Here is a 21221-nt window from a genome sequence, read left to right as displayed (position 1 = left end):
TTTCATTTCCAAATGAAATGGTGTTTGATTGTGATTGGGTATTTTAATTTGATTTGGATAGAACTACTCGACATTGGACCGAGGTTTTAAATTTGTGTTTTGAATTAAGTGAATTTTATTTAGTGAATTGATCATCTAATCGATCAATTAACGACCGACTAGGTCTCATTGTAAGAAAGCCCAAAAGTAAGCTGTGTGAGGTTGATGGCGATGCTTTAAGCGATCGACTTACAAAGGTGTTTGAAAATGGACTTGATATTAAATAGAGAAATATGTGATCTTAACGGTTTAAAGTGATTTGGAATTGATGATGCAATTGAATGAAATCGTGATTGACATGATAGTGATTTTTTGTAAATGAGTGTGAGATTGTCGTGGAATGAGAGTTGAGATGATGGTGAAGCAAATTAATGACTTTCTAATAAACAGAATTAATTAATTATAATTTGATCAAATCAACTATTTTAATATAATAAAAAAAATCACCAATAATCATTTGATTTAAACCAATATATTCAAGATAATTAAAATTAATTATTAAAATTAATTAATTTAAACAAATCTCGATTAATTAATTAACTTATTAAAAAAAATCCAATGTTATTTATAATATTTACAATATTCAAAGACTAACAACAAGGTCCAGCTAAATTGTATAAACAATAATCTAACAATTCAATTATCACTTGAAATTAATTGATTAATTAAACTATATTAACAATAAAAATAACAATTAGCGTAATTAATAAATCAATGTGAATCCCTTAGGTCTCTCTGGCTGTGGCACGTAAAAGCAACAACACAACAACCAAATTTCTCTTTGGTTCTCTTAACATTAACACAATCATAATCCCTCAAATTTATTAAATATCATAGTAACATGGATTTATAATCCCTCAAATTTATTAAATATCATAATAACATGGATTTAAATTAAATTAAATACACAAACCACTAATCTCCTCTTTATTTGGAATAGGAGAAATAATATTATTAAAAAAATGGTGAGTTACCGGTTGTTTCATTATAATTTAGAAAAAAGTAGTTTTTATTGTACAGGAACAACATAATGTACGAAAACAACACAATGCCGATTAAAAAAAAAAACAAAAAAAAATAAAAATAAATAAAGATTCTCTAGATCTATTTTTTACTGATACAAAACATTGAGTTTTCAAGAACCGCACACAAATAGGAGCATAAACATGGTATATATGACTAAATCTTGAAGAAGAAGATGAAAGAAAGCAAACCTACCAGGAACGATAACGGAATGGAGACTAGGGATAGAGGCACGGTTGTAGTAAGTGCGGATTACAGCGTCATCGGAAGTTGTTGTGGATGGCCGACGTGTGGTGCGGTGAAGCGGATTTCGCACTGACGGTGTGGAAATTATTGAGCGGCAGTGCGTATGGAAGTAACAGGGGGAGCAACGGTATGTAAAAGAAGAAGAAGGGTTCGCCGGCGTTTGGTGGTGTTGCGCAAGGTGGTCGGAGTTGTGAAGGATGGTGGATGCGTGGTGCAGTAGTTTCGCGAGTTTGTTCACAGTGGAGTGAGGGAGTTTTTAGAGAAGAATAATGAATGTGGGTTGTGGTTTGTGAGGAAGGATGATTGAAGTGTGGTTGTCGTTGGGATCTTATTGCAAACCGTTGGCTCACGTGTTGGCTTGGATGTGTTAGCCTGTAGCAGCTTGGCATTTGGAAGTGTGCTACTGTAGCTAGTAGCAACTGTGGCTTTCGGCGCCGGTGTTTTTGGTAGCTGCAGCTGGTAGCAGCTTTTTTGCAGCGCATTTCCTTTCAGTTTGCTGTAGCAGAGAGAATTAAAGTGGATGAGTGAGGATAGCCCGCGTGTAGGTAGGGTGGTAACGTGTAATAATGTGGAAAGTTTTTTTTTTAGTCATGCTTTTCACTTCTTTTCTTTTGTCTTTCTTTTTGCTTAGAGTGTACATGGAGAGAAAGAAAAAAAGTAGGTGACGTTGAGAGAGGTGAGAGAGTGAGCTGTCAAGTGAGTGTGTGGGTACCAATTATAAAAAATAGGAGTCCAATGCTAATTTCATTTTTTTTTTAAAACAATTATTATTATTTAAAATTTTCTATTAAAAATTCCTAATAAATATTTCGATTTGAATAATTTCTAATTATTTTAGTTGAATAATTAACCTAACAAAAAATAGTGATCGATTATAAATATAAGCCAGATATAAATTTGCTCGAAAAATTAAATCGTACACACTAAAATGATCAGCACAAAATATACTTATTGAAAAAATACAGTGTTTCTTCAAATGCTGAAATAAATTTTCATCGGTTAAAAGGCTCAGCCGGGTCAAAATGCAACCGAAACAGTCGCTGAAAAATATAATGGGTATACCAGTTTAAACTACATGAATCGTACGTTAATAATACTGGCATCTGCCATTTTAAATTTGAAATTTTTTACCAGCTGATTCTTGCACGTTCTTGAAAAAAGATTCAACCGATTTGTCTGTAATTTCAATAAATTTATCCTGACTGGTATTTTAGGTATTATTAATGATAAAATGCATGTTATGCTGTACATATGATGTAAACTGAAAATTAAATCGAATTTATGAAAATTTAAAATGCCCGGACAAAATTGGGGTATGACAGATATGAATATCAATTTTGAAGAGAAGGTGAGCCATTGCAGAGTTCTATAGGAATTAAGTTGATGCACTTTCATCGTTGAAGTTCAAATAGTTTCTTATTTGATTCATGTATTATTTCCTTATACCTTTTGATTATGTTTAATTTCATTATGAATAGTTAAAAATTCATCTGTGAGACATGAGTATTTGATCCTAGGAATACCACCGTACTCTTATTTGCATCTACTAGTTTAATATATTGATTTATGTTATTTATCCAATGTCTATCATAATATTTTTTATTGATTGATTACTAATATATTGATTTACAATTTACTTTGTGAAATAGGGGTGAAATTAGTAAACACTTCAAATTAAGTATTTTAGTTTACCACCACATAAGGATAGAGGTGGGTCATTGGAACTCGTATATGTATGTTAAGTCTAAATGCTTAATCTTAATCCGTAACTTGATAATGGACTGATGAGTTTGTTTAAGGTATTAAAGTTTTAATTATTAAGACTTTGTTTGAAAGTTTGGACGGAAAGAGAGGGGAAGACTTTGAAAAAAAGGGAAGGGTATAGTGGAAAAAATGGAAGGATTTTGATTGGGAGGATTTTGGAGGGTTTATTTTTTATTCATAACACAAATTTTTCCTAATTTGAGAAACTCAAAATTTGTATTTGACGAGGGATTTTGAGGACTCACATATATTCTTAAAATATATCTTATATTGTTATAATATTCTAAAAATTAAAAATATAATAATAATAAACATTCATTTATCATTTCTAAACAAAAGCACGGTTTTAAGTTAATTTTCTTTTTTTTTACAAATCCCCTCCCCAAAAACTCTTCATTCTCCTCCCTACCAATCTCGCAAACAAAGTTTAATGGACTAAGATTAAATAATATTAAGAATGAGTAATCACATGAAATTATAACTTTAAGTATAAAAGTCAAATAAGAAATACAAGAGAAAACCTAAATTAGCCTTAAAAATATCATGTGCATACTTGTGCATGACACATGGAAAATTGTTTTTTAATTAAATTAAAAGTAAAATATTTTTCCTCCATTTTATGTAATATTTTGGGAGTACATACAAATGCAACAAAAAACACATTAAAAGAAGATAATCTCACCTAAAATAAGAACTAAACATGTGTACAAAATAAGACAAGACATTTGTATGCTAAGAATGGTTTTTTTAATGCTAAATATTATATAGGCTTACATGCAGATTTAGTTCCCCAATTTAAAATTATTTTTTAAATTTCTATTCCTCCTTTAATTTTTTTTAGCCTTTTGGGTCCTTCTATTAAACTTTTGTTACATTTTTTTTGTCCATCTACATATTTAAGCATGTGACATCAAAAAATCTAAAGTGGTCCTAAGTATGTGGTGTCAAGTTATTAAATGAAAAAAAAATATTTAATTCTTAGATACATTGTAAATGGTCATGAAAATGATTCAAACATGAGTGTGTTTTTAAAATCAATAAAAAGATGGTTTTGCAATGTCTGTAACAAAATAAGATATATTATTGATATGCTCAACTAAACCCGTACATCCTTTTATGAATGTGTGAAATATATGATGAATGTGCCATTGCATTTGTTGAGGATTTCTCAATTGATGGTAACTAAAGAAATGTCCAATGCTTGAAATCTCACATTGATTTGCTTATAAATAATTTTTTTTGTTTATAAAGCTCACATTAATTAAATATTGTGTCTTAAATGGATTTGGATGACGTATGGGCCATAGGTCCACAAATTTTGTTTTAAAAATAATTTCTAAGAATTAAATTTGTTTTAAAAATAAAAATATAAAGAAAAGTACTTTTTAAGAATTAAAATTTTAATTAAAAATAATATTATAATTTTATATTTGTTATTTTTCATTTAATGACGTGACACCACATACTCAGGATCGCATGATGCCACATACATAAATGAAAAGGGATTAAAAACAAAAACCAACAAAAGCTTAGAGGAACCAAAAAATTATTTTTTTTTAAAAGGGGACTAAAAGTTTAAAAAAAAAAAGGAACTAAAATTGTATTTAAGCCTATTATATATAAATAGAGGAAGACAACTGATACCCAAAAGTACAAAGAGCGGAGAAGCAAGGGTACAACAAGGTATGATTTTATTTTATCCAAGTAAAATAATAATTACTCCCAAGGTTTATTCCAACATTTTACTGCTGTAAGAATTACTTATACACATGTCAATATAGTTCTAGACACAGTGAAAGTATATGAATTAAAACATTAATATCATTCAGAGTCTAGATGACAAAAATTCCCAGAGGAATTCTGACTTTGACATTATGACTTACCTTTTTGCTTACCTCATCCTTCTTTAGAATACAAGTTTGGGATTTATGAGTTTTGAAGAGCTTTATTAAAGGATGTTGGTTATGTGATAAACACCAATCCCATAAGTGTTTCTTCATTTTGTATGAATGATTATCTGGTTATTGATTATGTCTTTTCACCCACAATCAAATCTCCAAAATGATAGGTTATTTGTTTGAACTTCTTCAAAGATGTTGGTGTATCATCAACTTCTGGTTCTGACTGTTTATTTTCTTGTTGTGTACTTCCAGAAGTTATATCCTTACAGTCAGAATATCTAATCTCCATATCTGTAAATCTTTAAACTAGCTTTGACTTTTCAGAGCCAAGCTTATCATCAAAATTAACATGAATTGATTCCTCAACAATGTTAGTTTCAATGTTGTATACTTTGTAGCATTTTGAGTGTTCAGAGTATCCTAACATGATATATTTTGTAGCTTTAAATCAAACTTGTTAGTGTTAAACATAAAATAAATACATCAGAAGTAGAAGGAAAGGAACTATTACCAATAGTTCTTGTACCGATTATCTTACCCTTTTGATCTCCTCCAGAACCTACAGAGCCACGAGGTTTAAGTTCCAGATCTTGGAACATATGCCTTTTTTCCCTTTATGTGGTTAGAGCACCCACAGTTCATGTACCAGGATTGGTGTCCCAACTTTGTTGCTAAGGATAGCTACATATATTATTTTATCTTTTGGTACCCATGTCTTTTTGGGTCTTTTGTGGTTAGTTCTCCAAGAGGTTTTATCAGCCCAAGGTTTATGTGCAAAATAAATATTATGTGTGTGACCATATGTGAAGTAAGAGTATGAAGCGTTTGTTTTTATCACAATCTATTTGGGTTTAGGCTTGAACATAAAGTTCTTTGATTTAACATAACCAATTCCTCTTTTCACGTTCCCACTTACTCTATAGATCATCGAAGCCAACTTGCTTCTATCTATGTTTTTTGCTATGAATTTTTAAAAAGATGCTTCATATCTCTTGGAAGCACATTCAGAGTCCATATGAGTTTCTAAGAGAATTTATTTTTCAAGTTTTTCATTCTTGCTTTTTATGTCAGAGTATATTTTTTCTAAACTACCGACTCTTTCTTTTAAAATAGATTTTTCTTTCAGCAGTTCACTATGGGCTTCAAAATCGACTACATGAATATGTTTCAAATTCTTGTGTCTTTTTTTAAGCTTATGAATCTTTTCAAGAATCTTAACCAAGGATAATTCTAATTCCGAATGAGTGAGATGAGAAAATACTTCGTTAGAGTCTAAGTCTGATTCTGAATCTAATTCAAATTTAAATGCTTTAGTGCTAACTTTCAGAGTCATGTTAGTCTGCTATTCTTCAGAGTCATCTTTTGAATATTTAGAGTCATCCCATTTTCCATCATAACCTTATTTTTCTCTCTGAAGAATTTATTTATAGGCTTGAGTCTTGGACACTCATTCTTATAAAGTCCATGCCATTTGCACTCAAAATAGGTAACATCCTTGTCAACTCCAAACTTCTTCTGCCCAGAGATTGACTCAGATCGTCCACCTTTTATTTGTAGCCTATGAACTTCGTCTTTCTTTGCTTCTAGAGTTGGGTGACCCTTTTAGAGAGTAGAGCCATGTCTTCTTCTTCTTCAAAGCTTTCTTTAGAATATTCTTCTTTAGCTTGAAAGGCTTTAGCATTATCAGGCTTGCCTTTGGACTTCAGAGCCACATACTTTACTTTCTTTTGGGCTCATCTTCTTCAAGCTCAATCTCGTAACCCCTTATAGAACTTATAAGTTTTTATAGAGTCGTACTGTTCAGATCCTTTGACACCTTAAGTTATGTCATCATTGGCCTCCATTTCTTTGGCAGACTTATGATGATTTTCTTTACGTGGTCAGAAGTGGTATAACCCTTATTCCGAACTTTTAATACATCTACAAGAGTTTGAAATCTTGAGAACATCTCCTTAATCATTTCATACTCTTCCATTTTGAAGGCTTAATACTTATGAAATAAAGCCAGAGCCTTAGATTCCTTTACTTGTTCATTTCCTTCATGAGTATTTCTTAAGGAATTAAATATAGACTTAGCGGAGTCTTTGTTTGTAATCTTTTCATACCATGAATAGGAAATAACATTCAACAATGTAGTTCTGGATCTATGAAAATTCTTGTGATCCTTCTTTTGTTGCTAATCTATTTTTCTTATTTCAAGATTTGTACCATTTGCATATGTAGGGTATGTGTAACCATCTATTACCATATCACATAAATATATATCACAATATATGAAGAGATTTGTGATTCTATCTTTCCAATAGTCGGACTTTTCTCCATCAAAGATTGGATGTTTAGAAGAGTAATGATCTTTATTATTGTTTGCATGTGCCATTTTATGTTTAAAAAATTAGATCTTTATCTGACACAGTTAAGTGTTTGATACAAAATAGTCAATATCAGAACCGGATCTTTGATGCCAATTGAAGGTCAAGAAACACATGAAAGAGGGGGGGGGATTGAACCGTTAACTAGGTTAGTTCGGTCCACTTGTTAGAGTGATTTTGCCTTCTTAATAGGACCTAATCCAATTATCAAATTGATTACAATCTCAAAGACTACTCGTTAATGACTTCTCAAGGATTATAACTAAACTTAGTCCCTTAAGATATTACAGATCAAAGACTACTCGTCAATGACTTATTGAGGCTACAAACTAAAACCTAGTCTCTCAAGGAATTTAATAACTATTAAATACAAGATTTGTGTTTATAATATTGCTTATAAATAAGCAGTTACAGAAAGTGATAGAATTACTTTACACTTAAGAATATATGAAATTGAGTGCTAAGTGTTTCTCTATATTTTATATTTCTCAATATTTATTTTCGCTGTTGAAATTCTTTCAGCATTCGTATATATGTTTCGTCAATGAAGTTTGTTGTAAAAGTTCTTTCTTTCCCAACATTCTTTGTCCTCTTTATATAGATGATGAATAATACCGTTGGAAGAAAAAATTAGAAACTTCATAAATTCTACAGTTGTAATAATGGTACAAGGTTGAGTAGAAAATCGTGGATAATGGAGAGAAAATCTTTGATAGTCGTTGATAGTACATTCCTTGGGAATATCAACATATTTGTCCTTTTGATTTCGCCGCTCAAATTGCACTATCTTATATAATATTCATTCAGTCATTTTCTCTAGATCACTCGCTACATATTAGAGATGATTTGAAGCTTGATCCGAGTTCAAATCCTTGAAGGTAAACTTCAGAGTCTAGTGGAAATGAGGCTTGAATCTATCTGGGAAGTTATGGATTGTTTACTTCAGAAGCGTTGATTAAGATATCCAGAGTTAACTTTAATTAAGCACTTCTTCGTATTCTAACTTTGGTTCAAAATTTTATGATGTCCAGAGTCCAGAGTCTCTCTATCCAGAGTTTAGAGTTTATCTGTCCAAAGTCCAGAGTCCCGAGTCTTTTTTATCTAGAGTCTTTCTATCCAGAGTCTAAAGTCTGTTTTGTTCAGCTTTGTTCAACATATGGCTTATTCAGAGTCTGCTATATTAAGTGTCTAACTTGTTGTTCAGAGTCTGCTTTATTTAGTATCTAACTTGTTGTTCAGAGTCTGCTCTATTTAGTATCTGACTTGTTCAGATTCTGCACACTCAACAAACGATTAGAGTACAAAATTCTTCTTTATAATTTGTTATCATTAAAACTCAAGGACATCTCACTCCCCTAGGATCTACAATAGCCTTATACTTAAGAAGATTTACCCAAATCGAGATCTTATCCAACAATAGCAGCCAAGAAAACACCACCACTTAAGAAGGGGTTGAGTTGCCCCAAATGAATGGTGTAATAAAATTCACTCTCGTAGTGGGAAAGATAAACGAGGAGGATTACTCCTCGAGAGTAGAATAGATCGAGTCAATAAAAAAGACACCAACTTTGCCATGTCTCCACTACCATATGTCAAGATCTTGAGATGTGAGCACATATCGAACTAAGAGGAAAAGATGTTCGACCATCTCCTATTCATACATAAAAAAGGCCTCATTCATCTAGAATCCCAATGAATAATCCCATATACCCAAACCCAACCTCAACAAAAAACTTACCAATATGACTAGAGACACTATAAAGCCTAAGAAATCTGACCCTACGAGGAGTAGACCTCAGTCAAGGGTCGTCCCAAAAAGAGGTGAGAATATCATTATCCAATCTTATGCGAATACCATCCACAAACCAATCAGTTTGATCACCTACTTTACAATCCAACAAAAACTATCTTTGCATCATATAAAAGATTCAAACCCCCAAAAAGAATAGACATTATTAAATCCATATCTGAAAAATAAGATATATCCCATAATCTCGTCAAATGATTAATGTTTATAATTACACATACAAAATATTTGAATTATACTAAAAATATGAAATCACTCTAACCTTGTTCAACCCATGACATCCATGCATCCATCTGTCTTAAAAAGAGTTTTAAAATTTTGATTACAAAACAATAGTAGTACCAGTTCTAGTTAACCATTACCCACTGACCCGGCAGTGCAACCCTAGACCCGGGTCAGACCAGACTCATCAATCCTCGCAATAACTTCCACACTGTCTGCGTCTTCTTTCTGAGACCTCGCCGCCGCCGTTCCTCTTCCCGTTCTCCCATCCACGTCACCTCCCTCCCTCCCTCCCTCGTTCCTTCGTTCTTGTTCTTCTCCGTTTCCGCTCCATTCGCGTGCACCGTCACCTCCTTGTCCTGACGATAACCTCGTCACACTGAAGCCTCACCTCCAACTCTTTCACCATGGCTTCAGCACACATCAGAGACATTCTAACTGCTTTCAATCCTTCTCTCGATTTCTTCGCCATAACCACCGGCGACGGTCGAATTAAGGTATCTTCCCACTCCATTCTCTTCATTTTGCGCTTTTAACATCAGTATTTGCCACTTTTCACTATTCATTTCTCTGCAATTTCTCTTTATAGATATGGGATACGCTCAAGGGTCAAGTACAAACCGAGTTCGCGGATTTCAGTTCAACTCATGATACTAATTTATTTGATACAAAAGGACATCTCTCTGTTGATTACACATGTATCAAGTGGATGTCTTTTGAAAGAAAGGTACCTAGGTTTTGTTGTTATTTGTTTTGGAGTGTATTTTTTTTTTGGGTAATATTCAGGAATGATACTTAGAATTGTTTTATTTGCAGAAGAAAAGGAAACACTCATCCTCTTTGTTGGTGCTTGGAACTGGTAGTGGTGATGTTCTAGCACTTGATGTTTCTGCTGGTCAATTGTCTTGGAAAATCAATGATTGTCATCCTGGGTGAGACATGAGTTTGTCTTGTGATTTTCAAGTAAACTTGAGTGTTACAGTATTTTAGTGGATAATAATAACACTAATGTTAATGATTGAACACTATGGTGTGATAATTAGAAATGGTAAATGTAACCATTGTTAATTAAATGAATGTGATTATTGGGTTTAAACTTTGAATTCCTTGTTGTTATATGACAAGTTGATTTTTATTCACATTATCTTGCTTCTTTTTGTCTTTCTTACTATTCAGTTTGACTGCAGAGGTGTCAGGGCCATTTCGTCTCTGGCAAATGGATCAACCTTTTATACTTCAGGTGCGGACGGGATGATATGCGCAATAGATTTCACGACAGGAAACCTGCTGGAGAAGTTTAAAGCTTCTTCGAAGGCAGTAACTTCTATATCAGTCTCCCCGGGTATGTATCCTTTGTGGATATTACTGAATTCTTATTTTTTTAAATGTGGTTAGGACATGAAACCACTGATTGCTGTTGGGATACTAACCGAATCGATTTGCATGTCTGAATTGTATGCGACATATTGTATAGTTTGATTGAGGTTCCTTGAATTATTTTTTTTACCCTATTGTGCGTTTTAATTGACAACAGCATTGCAATTTTAATTATGCAGTCCGTCTAGTTGCGTGCATCCTACTTTTGTTATTATTAGAATGAAAAGGTTTACCTTTCTGCCCCATGTTTTGTTGATTGGATGTTAAACTATAAGCAACATGTTCTGGTCAGAAGGGTTTCAGTGAGGCATGATTAAGATAAATCTGCAATGTTTAGGTAATATTAATATTATGATAATGATTTCTGATTTAATTGTTCTTTTACTTACTTTAGATGGCAAGAAATTAGCTACTGCAGCAGCACAGTTGAAGATTTTTAACTGTTCTAATAAAAAAAAGATTGAAAAGTTCTCTGGTCATCCTGTAAGTTTCATGTTTTTTTCTTTTCTTTCCATAAACTGTGATCATACCGTATTTTTTGTCTGTATACTAATTGTTTTTAATTTAACTATCAGGGATCTGTTCGGTGTATGGTCTTCACCGAAGATGGCAAGTATATCCTTTCGACTGCCGCTGCTGAAAGATATGTTGCTGTTTGGAAACTAGATGGCGCTAAAAAGCAGTCTGCCAGTTGTGTTCTTGCAATGGAGCACCCTGCTGTTTTTCTTGATAGCAGGTGCATTGATAAAGGAGAAGATGATGAGGCTGTGTTATGTGTTTTAGCCATATCAGAAGTTGGTGTTTGTTATTTATGGTTTGGAAATAGTATTGAGGAACTACGAAATGCAAAACCCACAAAAATATCATTATCATTGGAAGATATGTCCACCAAAAATTACAAAGGCGCACTCCCTGCAATATATGCAGCAAAATTACAAAGCATCCAGAAGCCGGCCTCTGGGCAGGTTTTTCTTGTTTCTGGAATGCTTGTAAAACCATCTTTTCAAAATATTCTATTGCACTCCGGTACAGACGTGAAGTTGAGTGTCTCTCGTGATGGCGTTCTTCTTCCAATGAGTCAATCTATAGTCAAGTCTAAGAAGAGGACAGATGTACAAAGAGGTAAGACATTCTTTGCCTTTGGTTAACTCTTTCCTAGGGGCACTCTCTTATTATGATTATTTTTGTCAAGGATTAACCATTTCAAAAGCTAAATCTATTGGGTGGAAACTCAAATGGTTTTATATTTCCTACATTTTCATTTTATTATGCCTTGTTTGTTGCTCATAATCTTGTTATTTGATCATGTTAGCCATTTTAAATTTATCACTTAAAATAAGTTGATCTTGTTTTAGTAATTGATTCCTGATCCTATTTTAGTTACTAACTGGTGTTCTATATTCTGACAGTAACTGCACTAGATCGTGCTAATGCTGAGGATGCCTTGCTTCCAATTCCTAAAGTTTTTGATTCTCATGAGAAAGATAAATCATTTCAAGTCATTTCGGGCAAGGATGTAAAGGACGATTTGCTTACAAGTGGCACTGATTCCATGGAAATAGACGGTACTACTAAGTTTTGTCATATTTTATTGTTGTTGAGTATAGTATCATTTTTGGAAAAAATATCAATTATTTCGATGACTGGATGTATTGTATTCCTTTTTGGCTTATTGTATTTGTGCGCTAAATAAATCCATTCTTTTTCTAAAAGATGGAAGTTGTGGATGAAGTATTTATGAACCTTACATAGATAGCACATAGGTGAGGGGGTCTAAAGATAGAAATATTGCAAAGAATATGTACAGTAAGATCTCGATGTACCTCGTTGACTTCTTGGAATTTGTGTTTGTGTATCTCGTATAAACTTTTTCCTTATACTTTTATTTATTAATAATTTCTTTTTAAAATTCTCGAGGACAATCTAATGAATGACAATATGTTGCTACCATATGCTGGCTTAAAAGCAATCTAAGTTGTAAATATTACTCGTGTTCAACCTTGTCAGTTATTTGATTTAAAATGATTATAATAACCGAACAATAAAACACTTTCTGTTGAATGTTCTAATAATTTTTATGATAACAGCATATTTTTGATTTTTCTATTGCAAAATCATGGGATTGAATTGGTTATGGTTAACAGCATAACTAACCGCAAAATACCTTTCTGCATATTCGCGCAGCTCGGTTGATATCAGAAGATGGATTGACACTTTTTTTTTTCTTCCTGCTTTCCGTAATCTGTTTACAATCTGTGCAGATGGTACTGTCGAAAGTGAGACTGGTGTAATTAGCATGGAAGACCGGATGAGATCACTAGGATTGCTTTACAGTGAGAGTGATTGTGCATCAAATTTTGAACTTTGTTCTAAATTGTTAAAGGGTATTGATCTGGAAGCCACTCTTCCAAAGAAAAAGGTTAGTTATGAGTCAGAATGGTTCTCTTCTGTTCTGATATTAATTTTGGTTCCATCTGTTCTGTTATCTATTTTTTTTTGTTATCATTGTAATATGTTTGTTATCCATTGTTTTTAAGAATCACGGGTAAATGTTTATGCACGCAATTTTAATATGCATTTATCAGGTAAGAGCAGCTGTTTTGTCTATGGAACCAAGTGAAGCATTCAAGCTACTAGAAGTGTTGCTGGTTATATGGCAATCAAGGTTTCTTTTCTTTTCTTGTACTTTCTACTGTAAGGTGTTTTGCATATGATGGAATGTTTTCAATTTCCACTTGTTATTTCCTAATTTTTTATTGCAACATAAAATGAGCAAAAGTTATCTAGGATTTATGTAGATCCTCAGTTCTGTAGAGTTATATTCTTGTAATTGGAGTTTATTCCTGTCTTCTTATTGGTGGTTCATCAATGTAATTCAATTCTTTGAGGCCATTCTAGTTCCTGAGAATCATTGTCAAAAAAGTGTAAGTTCCTGAGAAGCTATTGCGGGTTGCTGTGTTAGAATTAGGAAATAAAGAGAAAGAGGAATTCTGTTATGGTATTCATCTCTATGAAGAAGTTACAGTAGGTGCTTATATATACTATAACAAATAGAATGACAGCTAAGCATTTTGCTACAGTAGAATATAATACTAACAGAATGACAGCTAAGCATTTTGCTACAGGAGAATATAATACTAACTTATATCTCTAATATTCCCCCTTAGAAGCTGAGGGTGCTTCAATCAAACATCTTTTGTTGAACACTCTAAGTTTGTCACGAAGAGGAAGGAACTTTGCTGCAGAAAGGGGTTTTGTCAAAGCATCTGCCCACTGATCTTGAGCAGGAACATGAGACACAATGAGGCTTTTGCTGAGGACTTTTTCTCTCACAAAGAAAATGTCCAGTTCCATGTGTTTTGTCCTGTTATGGAGAACAGGATTATGGGCCAAGGAAACTGTGCTTAGGTTGTCACACATAATTTTAGGAGTGTGAAACTGACAGTGAAGTTCAGTGAGGAGAGACTGAATCCACAGCATTTCGGCAGCCAGTTGAGCCATGCTTCTATATTCTGCTTCTGCACTGGATCTTGCCACCAGTGGCTGCTTCTTTGACCACCAAGAAATCAGATTTGGGCCTAAAAACACACAAGCACCAGATGTTGACCTTCTGTCATCAGGGTCAGCTGCCCAGTCAGCATCACAGAAGCCCAGAAGAGACATAGGTTGATGCCTGAGAGCAGGTTGAAGAAGTAATCCATAATGAAGTGTACCACTTAGATACCTTAGGATTCTTTTCACTGCTTTCCAGTGCTCCTCTAGAGGGTTAGACAGAAATTGGCATACTTTATTAACTGAAAAGGATAACTCAGGCCTAGTTAATGTTGCATACTGAAGAGCACCAACAATAGAACGAAATTGGGTGGGATCTGATAGTGTGTGAGAGCCTACTTTGGACAGTTTGCTGCTAGATATCATGGGAGTTGGCATTCCATTAGCAGTAGACATGTTCACCTTTGCAAGCAAGTCAGTCACATATTTAGTTTGAGAAAGAAGTAATGATCCATTAGAAAGATGTGTCACCTCAATGCCTAGAAAGTAGTCCAGCTGTCCTAGGTCCTTGAGAGCAAACTTGTTGTTGAGACTTGCGATAAGATTATCAATGAAAGAAGGAGAATTTCCAGTGATAATGATGTCATCCACATAAACCAACATCATTATAGTGAGGCTGCTAGTGTGGAGAAAGAACAAGCTAGGATCACACTTACTGGCCTTAAAACCATGCTGCATTAGGGAGCTTTTGAGCCTATCAAACCAGGCCCGGGGAGCCTGTTTTAGCCCATACAAGGCTTTGTTGAGCTTGCAAACAAGAGACCTGTCAGTAGCTTCAAACCCAGGGGGTTGAATCATATACACCTCTTCCTCAAGAAGGCCATTGAGAAAAGCATTATTAACATCTATGTGCTTGATGATCCCGCACAATCCCATTTTTGGCTCGAGTTGTCATAGGATGGACATTGAGAGGATTGAGAATATGAGGACTGGGAACAGTACTGACAACAGGATTAGAATTAGCGGCAGAATTGGAACCAGACCTGTCAGAATTAACAGAACCTGGTGAGGAGGATGGTGAGATTGTGCTGGCTTCAGCTAAGTCAGAAAAGGCAGGATTGGGTGAAGGGGAGGGAGACTGAGATACATTTTGTTGGCTTGAGAGAGGTAAAGGGCTGGATGGAGATGAGAATGCAGTATCTGCAGCTGAAGGGTGATTAGAGGTTGATGAAAACTGCCTGTTAAGGGAAGAAGCAGTGGGACTAATATGTTGGAGAGGAGGAACACGGTGAGTGGGAATAATGGGTGGAGAGGCAGCAAATGGGAGCCAAGACATGTTAGAGGAAGTAGAGGAAGTGGAGGGATGGAAGAGGTCCAAATAAGGAAATCTGGATTCATGAAATAACACATCCTTAGAGAGATAAATATTTCCATCTGCTGCAAGACACTTGTATCCTTTATGGACAGATGAGTATCCCAAGAAAATGCATTCCTGAGATCTAAAAGCAAGTTTGTGGGAATTATAAGGACGTAGGAATGGGAAGCAAGCACAACCAAAGACACGGAGACTAGAGTAGTCAGGAGGTTTTTGCATTAAAATGGAGTAAGGGGACTGGTTTTGTAATGAGGAACTAGGCAGCCTATTAATGAGATAGGCTGCAGTGACAAAGGCATGATCCCAATACTTGAGAGGCAGCTTGGAATGAGCAAGCAAAGCTAGGCCTGTTTCAACTATATGACGATGTTTGCGTTCAACTATACCATTTTGATGATGAGTATAGGGACAGGTGAAACGATGGACAATACCTAACTCAGTAAGATATTTGGTGAAAGGCTTGAACTCACCACCTCCATCACTTTGAACTCCTTTAATTTTGCAATTAAATTGGAGTTCGACCATGGTTTTGAAGTGAATGAATTGGGTGAGGGTATCAGATTTTAACCGAAGAGGAAAGACCCAAACAAATCTAGAAAACGCATCAACACAGGTGAGAAAATATGTATAACCACCTGAGGAGTGAATGGGTGCAGGCCCCCATAGATCACAGACAACAAGTTCAAAGGGATGGTGATAAACAGTGGTAGAGAGGGAGGATGGAAGTCGATGAGACTTGCCCAAGCAGCAAGCAGAACATGAGGCAGTGGGAGGTTTATGAGGAATTGGCACATTGCATATTTTAAGAACTTTAGCAAGAGCTTGGTGATGGGGGTGGCCAAGTCTTGTATGCCATAATATATATTTACTAACAGAGATGGAGGTGGAGCAGGGGACAGATGAATGAGAATTAGAAATATTAACAGTGGAAACATGAGCTGTAGGAGAAGACTGTAAACTAGAACCAGTGGTAATTTCATTAATATGGGAAACAGGATTACAAGAGGAGATACAATTGCTAGAAGCAGCTGAATTACAAGTGGAACTAAGATTATTACAAGAGTTATAACTATGAAGCTTGGACAGAGACAAAACAGGATTGATAAAGCTGTAGAGTCCATCGGCTCCAACAGTGCCACGAAGAAGAACTTCAGAAGAATCCTGCGATTTAACAAGACAAACCTGAGGATGAAACTCAAAGAAAACACGGTTATCTTGTGCAAATTTACTGACACTCATAAGGTTCTTAGTGATGTGAGGAACAAGAAGAAGGTTATGAAGCATTAGAGATGAGTTAGGATGATTGGATAAAGGGAAATTCATGGAACCTACAGAGTTAATGCACAAACCTTGGCCATTTCCCATATACACTTGTTCAGCTCCAGTCAACGAGGAAGCATCAGACAAATTTGAAGCATCAGGCGTGACATGGTGAGACGCACCTGAATCAGGGTACCACAACTGGTTGCTGAAGCCAGAATCTGAACCTGTGAGAAAAGCTTGTGGTTGAGGATGCCTAGGTGGTGTTGGCCGTGGAGCAGCAGGATATCCAAAAGAGGGAGGATAAGAGGGAGATCGTGGTGCCATCATGTAAGGATTGAAGGGAGCTCTTGGTGAGGGAACGGAAGGAGCACCTGAATAAGAGTATCTGTGGTAGCATACAGAGGCATCATGTCCAGATTTATGACATATCTGGCATGAAACCTTCCCAAATCGACCTCCACCACGACCGGAACGGCCACCACCACGACCATTACGACCACCGCGTGAACCATAACCATGATTTTCAGAGTTGGCAGTCACATGACTAGTTCCAGTAGGAAAATTAGGGTTCAAATCAACACCGGAGAGCTCAGTTGAGGGTGGTGCTGATGGCGGCGAAGCCTGTGTGAGATTCACAGTCACAGATTCAGTGAGAACAGCTTTACGATTCTTTTCAATACGCGATTCGTGAGCAAGAAGACTCGACTCAAGTTCATCCAACGAACATAGATCTTCTTTGCTATTCATCGCAGCAACAATAGGATCGTATTCTTCAGGGAGAGCGTCAAGCACGACTTCAATTAGGTTACGATGAGGGACAGGATCTCCGATCGAAACCAAGGACTCACTGATTTCACGAACGCGGACAACAAATTCCGTGATTGTGCGGGATCCTTTCGTCAGGTTTCGTAACTCAGATCGTAGTTGACGCGCCTTAGTGGTGAGCAAGGTGTTGAAGTAACGATGAACTTCAGACCACACTTGCCATGAGTATGTGCAATCCACGAGTTTTGGAAGGAGCGAATCGGAGATTGTAGAAAGCAACCAGGTGCAGATGAGCGCATCCTGTTGTTCCCAATCAAGAAACTCTGGATTTGCGTCACCGGTAACAGGATCGGCACCAGGAGTACAACGTGGAGGCACAAGCGGCGCCGTCACGAACCGCTGGAGCTTGTGGCCGCGAATCACACCGTCAATTTGTTGTTTCCATTGTTTGAAGTTCTTATCATCCAGCTTAACGGAGATGAGATGAGAGAGTTTGACATGAGAAGAGGGAAAAACGCCCTCGGAATTAAACGGTGATGCCATGGAAGCGCTAGATCGCAAAAGAAGCTCTAGATACCATGTTAGAATTAGGAAATAAAGAGAAAGAGGAATTCTGTTATGGTATTCATCTCTATGAAGAAGTTACAGTAGGTGCTTATATATACTATAACAAATAGAATGACAGCTAAGCATTTTGCTACAGTAGAATATAATACTAACAGAATGACAGCTAAGCATTTTGCTACAGTAGAATATAATACTAACTTATATCTCTAATATGCTGCGCTGACATGGGGAGGATGCTCTCGGTTTATTGTTTTAATAGAAAGACAGCAACCCAAATGCTGCATGGGGGGACCTTTGAGAAGGTGGTGCTGAAGCGGGTGCCACTAAAAGTTTGGGTTTGTCTTCAAGATTCGAGATCTTGGGAGCAGGAAAACATGAAAGATGATGAAATTTCAAAAGATCAAGAACCATTTTGTTGTTGGAAGCCAAATAGAAAGACAGCAACCCAAATGCTGCATGGGGGGACCTTTGAGAAGGTGGCGCTGAAGCGGGTGCCACTAAAAGTTTGGATTTGTCTTCAAGATTCGAGATCTTGGGAGCAGGAAAACATAAATGATGATGAAATTTCAAAAGATCAAGAACCATTTTTGTTGTTGGAAGCCAAATAGATATGTTAAATAACCAGAATGATAATCAAGGCTTTATATGTTTGATGCCTTTTATTGCACTATTTTCAGTTTGTCACAGAGATCACTTTTTTTTTTACAATTAGATGACATGTACTTGATAACTGAACTTTATGATATTTTTTAGTATTTCATTTTCCAAGAATGACAATATTCCAGCACTTGTTACTCTTGACTTTGACCTCATAAATAAATCTTTATCGACAGGTCGTCTAGCAGGGAGTCTGTGCTTCCATGGATGTACAGCATAGTAGTTACTCATGGTCATAATGCTGCTGAAGAATCTGCAACACATATGCTTGATTCGGTGTACAAGGTAATCATGGACTAAATTCTCTTTCTCATATACATGTGTGGTATTGGCAACTCAATTTTAAAATGAAGTTCAAATATTAATTCTAATTCCTCTAATTTAGGTCCACATTTTCTGCCATTATTCCTTCTTGTGAAATTGTGATGGATGCTTCATTACTGTCCTAAGTTGATAGAAGTTACTCTAGTTGAGTTTCATTCTATGGTTAAATTTGTAAATGTTTCTAGTCGCAAGACTTGAAAAATAGTGAAATGACCAACGAATCGGTTAATTTAACAAGGTTTATGTTGATATTGTTCTATGAAGCCTTGTTGGCTTATTAATATTATCGGTGCAAACATATCTGAAAGGAATTATGCCTTTATTTCATAATTTTTTTTTTTTTTTTTATTTTTAAATATGCATGTCTACATGTTTGTTTACATTTTTATCAAATGGTATCAAACCATTTGGTAACCTAATATTATAGACAGGATCATTTCTATGGTCAACATATCCTAACTCCAACACCTGACATTGCTTAAAGTGCATTGAAGTTGCTTTTGCACTTCTAGTTTGTACGTTTCCCGTTTAAGAACCAAAGCTTAAGAAGGGCATTATAAATTATAATGTGTTTTTTTTTTCGCAATAATGTTCGTCTAGCCTTTTCTTTGGAATAAGGATTAAAACATGATTTAAAAAGCTAGTATATCATCTGATTGTATTTTATTGAGAATTGCTAGGAACACTCTTTCCAACCCTTATTCTTTTATTGAGTGAAATCAATGTAGGTCCTATATAAAGTGGGGGCACCCACACAAGTTTCACCCAATAAGAGAGCGAGTGTTGGAAAGAGAGTGTTCCAACACTCCTCTATTTTATTCACAAATTTTGTGATGGAGCATTGCATATAAGTTTTGTATTGATTGGTAATTTTTGTTGAATAATTGTTTTTTATAAACATTAAGTTAAGGTTATTCTGATGAGTTTCTTGTCTAGCTTGCCTCTTAAGCTTATTCTGGCTAAAGATATAGCTTTACTAAGATAAAGTGTACTGTTTGAGAATTTCAGTTTTTGCCTTCACTTTTCAGATTACAAGTTCCAGAGCGACAAGTCTTCAGTCTTTGTTACAATTATCAGGTCGTCTACAACTGGTTACATCGCAGGTATATTCACATTTTCTAGAATTAATTTGGCCACTGGGGAATGTTGGATTTTTTGGCCTCATTTGAATATGCTTTCAGATTGATAAGGCTTCTCAGAAAATAAGCCATCCGGTGAATGATCTCCAAACAGAAGAAAGTGAAGACGAGGGTGAATATTATCACGAGGATGACGACGATGAAGAAGATGATGCATCCGAAATAAGTACAGATGATGAAAACTAGTCTTCCTTTTAATGCACGGTATTACATATACAGAAGTTCTCATTTGTTATGCAATAGCTTTACAAATATTTGCAAGGGAGTTAAATCTAAGGTTTAAGGATATACAATTTTACCTGGGGTCAGGACTCCGGACCAATCTTGAAACTCAATACCAGGATTTAGTATGGAATGTCTAGATATGCTTAAATTGTTGCTGATTTTTTTTGCTTCCTATTGCCAAAAAGCCTTTTGCGTGGCATTGTTCATGGTGTAGATATTTTAACTTAGATATTTATTATGTTGTATCATGAATCATGATGTTTATGGTTCCAAGCTATTATATAGGACCATATTTGCTTAATGATTGGAGTTTTTTTATATATACAGATTACGAATTCCCAATTGTCCCAATTGATGCTAACGAAGATTTGGAGGAATAGAGAATAGATACTGGATTCCAACCAGCTTTTTGTTCACAATTTTGTTTACTTTCTCAGAAAATTTTGGTTATTCAGATTTGTTAAAAAAAAACGATCCTTAGATTATGTAATTTGATTTGTCAAAACAAATAGATTGTGTAATTTGAGATTTTACTGATTAATAGAAGAAATACATAATTGTAGTTCATGTATTGCTACATGAAGTCATGCTCAAAATACTCCTCTCAAGAATATGTGCTCCCTATAAAAAAAACACATTTGCATGCATGAAAAGGTGATTAAAAGC

The 21221-nt window shown here is 35.2% G+C and overlaps 1 protein-coding gene across 1 annotated transcript; it reads left to right on the top strand.

Annotated features, from left to right (window-relative positions):
• Nucleotides 1-9428: 9428 nt before the first annotated feature.
• LOC127073252 (uncharacterized) lies at nucleotides 9429-21122 on the top strand. Its single transcript, XM_051014394.1, has 13 exons — nucleotides 9429-9868; nucleotides 9961-10098; nucleotides 10188-10303; nucleotides 10559-10713; nucleotides 11143-11231; nucleotides 11324-11870; nucleotides 12158-12313; nucleotides 13010-13167; nucleotides 13334-13413; nucleotides 19044-19152; nucleotides 20220-20294; nucleotides 20373-20534; nucleotides 20883-21122. Exons 1-12 carry the CDS (start codon nucleotides 9779-9781, stop codon nucleotides 20514-20516), a joined length of 1857 nt encoding a protein of 618 aa, XP_050870351.1. The 5' UTR covers nucleotides 9429-9778; the 3' UTR covers nucleotides 20517-20534; nucleotides 20883-21122.
• Nucleotides 21123-21221: the final 99 nt, after the last annotated feature.

This window comes from Lathyrus oleraceus, chromosome 4, assembly GCF_024323335.1.
Source record: "Lathyrus oleraceus cultivar Zhongwan6 chromosome 4, CAAS_Psat_ZW6_1.0, whole genome shotgun sequence".
Classification (NCBI taxonomy): domain Eukaryota; kingdom Viridiplantae; phylum Streptophyta; class Magnoliopsida; order Fabales; family Fabaceae; genus Lathyrus; species Lathyrus oleraceus.
Note: the sequence above shows the minus strand (reverse complement) of the source record. Positions and strands in the feature narration are given on the sequence as shown.

What these genes read in the sequence shown, in the direction of transcription:
- LOC127073252 (XM_051014394.1), top strand. Translation starts at nt 9,779, where the DNA reads ATGGCTTCAGCACACATCAGAGACATTCTAACTGCTTTCAATCCTTCT. An exon ending in GAGGACAGATGTACAAAGAG is followed by an intron (nt 11,871 to 12,157) that starts GTAAGACATTCT and finishes ATATTCTGACAG; the next exon opens with TAACTGCACTAGATCGTGCT. An exon ending in TACAACTGGTTACATCGCAG is followed by an intron (nt 20,295 to 20,372) that starts GTATATTCACAT and finishes ATATGCTTTCAG; the next exon opens with ATTGATAAGGCTTCTCAGAA.